This window comes from Lactuca virosa, chromosome 5, assembly GCF_052849685.1.
Source record: "Lactuca virosa cultivar CGN04683 chromosome 5, Lactuca_virosa_CGN04683_v6, whole genome shotgun sequence".
In the NCBI taxonomy this organism is placed as follows: Eukaryota; Viridiplantae; Streptophyta; class Magnoliopsida; order Asterales; family Asteraceae; genus Lactuca; species Lactuca virosa.
The window spans coordinates 110,969,140-110,978,658 of record NC_136430.1 but is presented as its reverse complement, the minus strand read 5'-3'; the positions used below and the strand labels follow the sequence as shown (position 1 = coordinate 110,978,658).

At 31.6% G+C, this 9,519-nt stretch overlaps 1 protein-coding gene across 1 annotated transcript; it reads left to right on the top strand.

Moving 5' to 3' along the window:
• The first annotated feature begins 2,019 nt into the window (after positions 1-2,019).
• On the top strand, positions 2,020-9,283 carry LOC145111215 (sulfite exporter TauE/SafE family protein 3-like). Its single transcript, XM_079047511.1, has 12 exons — positions 2,020-2,441; positions 2,860-3,019; positions 6,342-6,542; positions 6,629-6,693; positions 6,973-7,000; positions 7,107-7,195; positions 7,323-7,409; positions 7,520-7,570; positions 7,664-7,885; positions 7,991-8,084; positions 8,502-8,642; positions 8,990-9,283. The coding sequence occupies exons 1-12, from the start codon at positions 2,220-2,222 to the stop codon at positions 9,073-9,075; spliced, it is 1,446 nt and encodes a 481-aa protein (XP_078903637.1). The 5' UTR covers positions 2,020-2,219; the 3' UTR covers positions 9,076-9,283.
• Positions 9,284-9,519: the final 236 nt, after the last annotated feature.

Below are 9,519 nucleotides of genomic sequence, written 5' to 3'. Positions count from 1 at the left end.
GGATGTTACACTTAACAAAATGGATTTTTTTTTAAAAAAAATATAAGATTCTCTAAAACAAGAATCATGGTTTCATATCTACTTATTTACATATCATGGGTTTTGTATGAGTTGTTCACATGCCATATAACGCTTCATGTGAACTGATGAATCATTTGACTGCCTCACAGGGACAACTTCCTTGGTGCTAATATAATATACGTGTTTATTTTGCAGGAATGGTTTGTTTATTAATAACCATAAGATTTATTTTAGATGAGTAATTTTGTTACCTTTCTTCCTCACAAATAAGAGGAAATAAAGGATGTTTCTTGAAAAGGAAGAGGAGAGTAAGAAGAATGTCATCATCTTTAAACATTTGGAAAATATTTCTTTAAGAAATGAATGTTTTGGATTCCACCTTGTGGGTATTTATGGTTATTTTTGTACATAAACATTGTGGATGTTAGCTCGTATGATGCACTTAAAGATGCAATATCATAGGGGAAATAGGCGAGGGGTCCATGGATGGGAATATATGTTGTCTTTTCATTCTAAACTCTTTTTTAGCTTTGTGAAATACTTTTTCTTCATTTCCAATATGTTGAGCTATTTTTGTTGTTGTGTTATAGGGATGAAAATGAACTAAAGGTGAAAGAAGATTCATGTATAACCATTATATGTTTTCCATTTGATTTTTAAACAAGCTTTTACAAAAGGGTTAGGTCACAAAGATTCATTGTTTGTCATTTGAGATTCATCATGTTTAGAGTAAATTCAATATAAAAACTTTCTAATTTAGTAGTAGATGTAACCTATATTATCAATGTATTATATTTATTTACGATTAAAATTATTATTTGTATTTGACATACTATATATATATTATACAATGAATTGTCTTTTCTGCGTATGATATGATATTTTTTATTATAAGACATTTAATATGTGATTTAATTTGAATATTAGTAAATTTGGAAAAAAAAACATTTATAAAATCTGTCAAATGTCATGACATAGAAAATGTCTATCAAGAATTTCTAAAAGAATGTCAAAATTTACGACATACACAAATGCATGTCATCTTCATTCTTCATATATTCTTGAGGATTGAATGACACACATTTGTGTGTCATCATGAAAATGTGTGATATAATTTTTTATTTTTATTTATTTATTTATTTATTTTTTTTTGCATGAAATGTAAGATTGCATGAGGTTTAAACGTGGGATGGAAGGGTTATGAAAATCTCAAAACACGAAAGTTGTAAATACTTTTGTCTTCAAAATGCTGATTTCGGCTTTAATAATGACATGATTAACAAAAACTCAAAACTCGAAAGTTGCTAATAGTTTTGTCTACCTTCCACAACAACTTCACGTCAATCGGAACATTGAGTAATCGATATCATCAAAACACTGAAGTGAAGTAATTCTGCCCCAAAGCATCCTTTTTGCTCATTGTTTTGTTGGTTTCAATCTATTTAATTCTCCAAGATATAATATAATATAAATATGTGAATTATATATTACTATTATATTAAAATATTAGATGTCATAAACTATTGAGTTTTAATGATTAATTAGTTGAAGCTTTTGAAGCTTGAAAGATTTTAATATTAAACTAGCTTAATAATGCTGTGATTGATTATTTGAAGTTGATGAATGTTGGAAGTTTTAAATGAATATGGTTCAAGATTTGAACCAGGTTCATTTGGATGATCTCTATATATTATAAAATTTATAATGACAATAATATAGATATATAGATAAAGGTTTTGAAAAGCAAAGAATATGACTTAAAAGTTTTATGTAAATCAAAGTAGTACGAATAAGATCTTGGTTGATATTTAATTTCTAGTTGTTTCACTAGTGGACACCCTAAAATATTGGTGCTGACCAATACCTTAATTGCTATCATGGTAGACGACTAAATTGAAAGGGACGTGCTACTACTCTCGTGCAACCGTGATGGTCACGCAGTTATCTCCTTTGTCATCTTGAAATATTCTACCCTCTCCTACATATTAATATTGCAGTTGAATATGCCCATGTCTTTTGTACTCGTCTATAGAGCATTTTATGGCCCCTCTATAAGTTATGACCAACTCTATTATATCGCAAATTATTAAGAAGAACGTAAGTGCGAGACTATATCAAATTTCAGAACAACACAGTAGGAAAGAAGTGTTTGTGTCTGAATTCTAGTATTTCGTAGGATTGCTCCATTACTGAATCATATGGCGGAAATTGGATTGAAAAGATGGTGGATCATAACTGTGACTGTGATAAGCCTGATGACAGCTTCGATGCTTGCTTCAGCCGACAGAAGTCTACTGAAAGAAGATTTGGCAGCATCAGCAGCAGTGAATGTCGATGGTAATTTGAGATATGGCTCTTTTGTGAAATTCGCAAGTTCTTTGTTTCAAACAAGTGGATCTGGTTATGAGCATGTTTGGCCTGTAAGTTCCCCTTCACTTGTCTAAGACTATAACTCGTATTTGGTTTGCTTTTCATATGTATTTTCTGTTAGCAAAGAGAAGTGTTGGACCGGTCTCTGATCCACGTTAGATCAAATAAAGTGACTGACCAAAGAGTGATCTCATACATGGAGTCTATAAAACCAACCTTTTAGATAGTAAGATATATCACGAAGGGTACCTAATTATTGATTATAGCTTATATTGTGATTTAATTAACTACAAAACTTTGATGACGACAACTGCACCCATTTGGACCCATCACTGTTTCGAACCAGTGCATGCAACCATATGCAATTAACATGCGCATGATAGACACATGAATGATCAATATGCTGCTTATATGTTGTAAAAACGAAATATATATTCACGAACAATCTTTAATTTGTTTCATGTACAGGAAATGGAATTAGGGTGGAAAATTGTGCTTGGTAGTTTCATCGGTTTTTGTGGAGCAATATTTGGGAGTGCAGCAGGAGTCGGAGGTGGTGGTATATTCGTTCCTATGCTTACCCTGATTATTGGGTTTGATCCTAAATCTGCTACGGGCATTTCAAAATGTAAGAAACAATACATGCACACGCACCCACAAAGACATGCACATACTTACATACATAGATAGATACAAATACTATATATATATATATATACATGTGGATATATAACAGTTACACCATAAAATTAAAGGGCCGGTTGGAGAAAAAATGCCCCTTCAAATTACTAAAACTTATAGTGAAATTGGTAAATTCCATGTAAAATAGTAAATGGGGAAAAAGAACTTACAATTTTATAAGGCTGCTAAGCTTGAAAGAAGAAATTTTGTTGATGGAGCTCCTTTAAGTAGCTTCTCATGATCCCATCGCTTTTTGTTTTAAAAAAGTATGCTCGTACAAATATAATTATTAAAACTTTATATTTGCGATTTTTATAGTTTCAAGGTGATTAATAACTGTATCAGGTTTTTTTTTTTTTTTTTTTTTTTTTTTTTTTTTTTTTTGTTTACTCTTTTATCTTGTTCTCTGCAACAAGTCAAGAATACTTTTCATTTAAAATTCCTACAGGTAAAAATATAAAATGAAATATAATTTCTTTATACAAAAGCATAAAACAATGTTCACTTATGCAATTTATAGTTAAAATAGCAAAAATCTAGACATCCATATCAAATAATCGATAACCAATTAATCATATGACAGGTTTGTTCGCATCGTGTAAGCCCTCACCCTGTGTTTGTGGATTACCGATATGAGTTGCGTTTGCTTTAACACACAAGATCCAATCCCTTCTTGTTTCCCTTTCCATTACCTATATGAGTATTTGGACAGTAGTTTATGGCTAATGGCTAAGTTAACAACTAGTTTATAATCTAATTTATTTTTTAAGTTTTTTAGGTTGTTATGTATGACAATTAAAAAAGTAACTTATAAACTAATTGTCATATATATTTCAGCTAGCTTATCAATAATTTTAGCAAACTTTATTTTTTTTATCAACTAAGTGCTAACTTTTTAGCTAATCCATCAAACAAACATAACCGAAGTACCAAATTCGACCTTAGCTTGTACGTTTGATAAATTCACCACCCTTTGTAGAGGATATAATTCATTAAGTATTTTATAATACAAATATGTACAAAAATAAGGAAAAGACAAATACAATAAATACATTATAGTTTATAGGCTAAATAGTTTCCTTACGAGATTTATCCTTAATACCCCCTCAATGGGAATGACAGGGGAGCAAAAACATAGTTTGGAGTAGAAGTGCTAAAAAAGTGGTTTGGGAGGACTCTTGGTGAACATGTTTGACATTGAAGCTTGTGAGAAACGAGTATATCGTTTCCCGAAACAAACGAGCTCACAGACAAATTATAGTCAATGTCAATGTGATTAGCTCACTTATGTGATACAGGATTTTGGCCGATGAATTGACACTTTCATTATCATATAGAACTATAGGGCGATTTGGGGGTTGGGCATGAAGCTTGTGGAGTATATAAGTGACCTTGACAATCTCAACAATAATATTGGACACAACATGATACTTTGATTCACAGTTGGAACGAGAGATAGTGGGTTGTTTCTTAGCACTCAAGGAAATAAGATTTCCCCAAGAAACATCAAATAGCTATAAGTGGAACAAAGCGTCTTAAGAAACCAACATTTGAATAACTTAGTATATTAGAAGTTAGTGAATGGTGAAATGAAAGACCAACTAAAATCATACCCTTTACATAATATCGAAGAATTCATTTGATAGAAGGTGATCTAGTGGTGGTGCGTGCAAAAAACTGACTGGCTTGATTTATAATATAATATAAGTTATGGTGAGTGATGTTGAGGTATTGCAACATACCAACTAAAGAATAATAGGTGGTAGGATCTATAAAGGGTTTGTCAGTGCTCAATATAGGAGTGGATATATGTTTATAATTTAGAAGGCTAGCCGAAACAAGGACATCATGAACATATTTTACTTAACTTAGAAAATCCCACCATTATATATGCGACTTTGAGGCCGAGAAAGTAAATGATAAGACCAAGATCCTGGATGGAAAATTCTTGGTTTAGACGAGAGATTAATCTCGCAATAGTATCTAGATGATTTACTCTAAGAATAATATCATCAACATAAACCCAAAGATATAAATTGCAACAACCTTGTTGAAACACAAACAAGGATGTATCGAGCTGAGGAAGTTGTCGAGTCATTAAAACAAGACACGAGGTGTCTTCTTGGGGCCTTACAATGTTGTCTTGAGATAGAGAACATGATGGGGGAAATTACCGATGAATAAAAATTAGTGGTTTCTCGATAAAATCTATTTTTGTTTGATGTCCATTTAAGAAGACATTCTTGACATCTAAGTGATAAATTAGCCATTTATTTAACACAACATGATAGATAACAATACAGAATGCATGCTTTGACAACCGGGCTAAAGGTGAGAGAAAAGTTAAGACTTTGTATTTGGTAAAAATTTTGAGCAAAAAAGGCATGATTTAAGTTAATCAATAGAACCATCTGAGTGGTATATAGTCTAAAATACTCATTTAGAGCCAACTATATTGGAGATAGTTAGTCGAGGAATAAGAATCCATGTGTTATTTATATGGAAAGTTTGGAATTCTTAATCCCTACCAGAAAACCATTTGGGATTTTGGCAGTACTTTTAACGCTTTGGATTTTTTATTTGCAAATAGAGCAACATGAAGAACATTATTCTGTAAATGAGATAAAATAGAAATACACCACATTTTAAATATACCTAAACGTGCGTGGTTAGTCATGTGATGTATTGATGTGTACTTATCGGCAGAGGGAATTGAAGTGTGTTAGATTAGTGATTGTGACAGGATAACCACTTATTTTTATTAATGGTGAACTAATCCTACATCCGATCAGCACAAAGAGGGAATGCACTAGCATAAACAATATTAAGCTAGGTGACAGATGCAATATTCTGTTGGAGGGAGCATATGGGTTGGTGGTGGATTGGGCCTAGAAAGGCGCCTAAGATGACACATCAAGAAAACGGGAAAAGGCTAAGGTAGCAAGGTCAGTAGTTGGTGTTTTTTTAAGTGAACGGAAACACTAATCCATGAATGATTTGATAAAGACATCCACACTTGTAAAGGATATTTCATTGAGTAGTTATAATACAAATATGTAAAAAAAAATAAGGAAAAGATAATTTCAATAAATATAGAATAAATAGTTTTCTTAGGAGAAATATACTTAATATAAACCCTATCTATTTGCATTTTATTTATGTTTCCTACCTCCCTTCTTCCCTCCCTATAAACTCATTTCTATCCATGAAAAAGTACTACTAAATAAACAAGAAGAGTTAATTATATATTTTTGTTTTTTTTTCTCTAGGTATGATCATGGGTGCATCCACCATGACTGTTTTCTACAATCTTAAGCTAAGGCATCCAACACTCGATATGCCCATCATTGACTATGACTTAGCACTTCTTATCCAACCAATGTTAATGCTGGGGATTAGTATTGGAGTTTCCCTGAACGTTATTTTCGCCGATTGGATGGTCACAGTCCTACTAATTATTATTTTTACAGGTATTTGTTTTGCATCATTTTAGTTCTCCATATATGTTTATTGATCAAATGAGATATCATGTGTATATATATACTTAAATCCGCAGTCACATCGACTAAGGCCTTTTGCAAAGGCGTTGCTACATGGAAAAAGGAAACCATTACGAAAAAGGTAATATTTATTGTTTTATAGTAGTTTTATACTTCACATGAAGAAAAACATGTGCCTTGATGTAAATTGAGATTTGAGTGACAAGCAACAACATGTTTTTTTACCAGGAAATCTAATTTGGTGTTAACAAGTCATCGTCAAAATGAGAAATTACTTGTTTCAACTACAAACAAACATAAAATGAGACACTAATGTCATGTGATTATTCTTGAACTCATAATTATTTCCCTTACATATGTTTAATGTGCTTATTTTAAAAATGGTCTTTTACCATTTCAGGAGGCTGCAAAGTGCTTGGAGTCTATTGGTGTGTCGTTTAAAGCTCTTTCATGTTGCCAAAATTAAAAAATTGGATATTTATTACAATTTCTTTCATGTTTTCTTAACAAAAGTATGAACAATAACAATGTCAGGCTATAGTGTAGAGGCGGATTACATGCTTTTACCAAGTGATCCCAACAATGGTAGTGAAACCAAAGCTGAAGAATCATTAAAACAAGAGGTGAGAGTTTTAAGCCCGATAAAAGTATTAAGTTTCAAGCTATTTGAATAGCATTGTCACGGTTTTAAATCTATCAAGTGGTTATTATGTATTGAGCTAGTTTGTAACATTATATTGAGCTTCCTAGGTCGGTCTTATGAAGAACGTGTGTTGGAAGGAATTTGGTCTTCTTGTTTTTGTTTGGATCGCATTCCTTGGACTGCAAATTTTTAAGGTTCTTTATCATATATGATTATTATATTACATTTTCCTCAAGAAGGTTTTCAATAAATTTTGGTCTTATGTGATCTATTCACTTAAAATTGGTGTGTTTTGGTGAAACAGACTTACACATCCACTTGTTCGATATGGTATTGGGTGTTGAACTTGTTACAGGTATCTTCAAGAATTTGAAAACTTTTTGCACATAATTAGTGTAGTGTTAGGAAATCCATATCCACATAATTATGTTATTCCTTGCCCACCTAGGTTCCTGTTTCTTTTGGGGTATCAGGTTACGAGGCTGTTAGCTTATATAAGGGCTCTAGAAAGATATCATCTAAGGGAGATTCAAACACCAAACTTCGAGTTTGTCAATTGATCATATATTGTTTTTGTGGAATTTTAGCCGGTATGGTTGGGGGCCTACTTGGTCTTGGTGGAGGATTGATTATGGGTCCTCTCTTTTTGGAGCTCGGAATACCTCCCCAGGTATCTTTTGTTCTTATTTAGTATGATTTTTTTAGTAACCATAACCAACAAACAAAACAGTTTCCAAGCAATTAACACTCAAAGTACTTGATCATCATTGTGTAGGTTTCAAGTGCCACTGCAACATTTGCAATGATGTTCTCATCATCCATGTCTTCTGTGGAATATTATCTTCTCAAGCGCTTTCCTGTTCCTTATGGTAAGTGTATTCTCAATATCATCAAATCATGTAAGCTTAGAACCATTTAGAATCATTTGATGAATATTGAATGAGTGTGAAGAAATATTTCATATTTTTCTATAAATCTTCAGGGAGAAGAACTGAAAAAGCTACTACCATTGGTTAACATGGATTTAATTAATAATAAGAACATATTTGGACCGATCATGTGCATTCATTTTTTTAACAACAAGGTGAAAATTCAATACCATACTAGCAAGTTGCTAGAAAAGAAAAACGGTTAAAAATAAGAAGACATCGGGTTATCAACCCAACCCTCCCACTCAAGACACAATCCCTTATTACCTTGATCGTGTGTATTTGTATAAATAAGATACTAACTTTCTATTTTATGTTATGTACTAGTTTGCTAATTTTTGCATACGTACTTCACAGCTTTTTACTTCGTTGTTGTGGCAACAATTGCTGCTTCCGCTGGGCAACATTTTGTGAGAAGGTTGATTATTTTTTTGGGACGGACATCTCTAATCATATTTATCCTCGCATCCATCATTTTTATTAGTGCAATCTCGTTAGGTAAGTTTGTTGGTTCCCTTTTTAATTCAAGAGACATGATAACTAGCAATGTAACACATTATTTACATGTTAATTGAACCATAAATCATGTCTTGTAAATTTTAATGACATATGGAAAACATCCTCCAAGAGATAATGTTAAAACTATATTTTTTTCTCATAGATAATGGAAAAATGAATTTAGAAGATTATACACTATTTTCGAAATATTAATGTGGTCCGACTTATTTTAGTCATGTTTTAAAAAATCCCTTATATTTTTTAATAGAACTAATAGATAAGTACAAAACATCATATATCATTTTTAAAACATCTCTTCTCCTCTAACATGTGTATTTGTATAACAGGTGGAGTTGGAATTTCAAATATGATAAATGATATTCATCGACACGAATACATGGGATTTGAGAACATGTGCAAGATTGAGGTTTGAGATTATTGTTTTATGAAAAATTACATGAATACATAGAATTTGAGAGCATGTGCAAGTTGAAGTTTGAGATTTCTTTTGTTATGCAAAATTCATATTGAATTATGATGGCAACCTAATTAATATGCTCTAGAAAGGCATTTGTTTATTTTGTTGTAAAACCATATATGTGTTTGACATCACACCTAATTTTAATTTCTTTTTATCTTCATTTTTGTATGATTATGTATTATAATTGAATATTCTTCCAAAAATGAGAATTTGTTTCCCTTCTTTTGCTTCTTATTTAAAATTTATTAAAATTTTCTCCACTCGCCTGATGTAGAAATATAGTTTAGCAAAAGTTTTTGTTGTTAAACGGAAAACATAATAAGTATAAATAGGCTAACTAAATCGAATTACACGGAGGAAGATATTGTCTTCAAAGAGTTAGATGTCCAAAAAAAA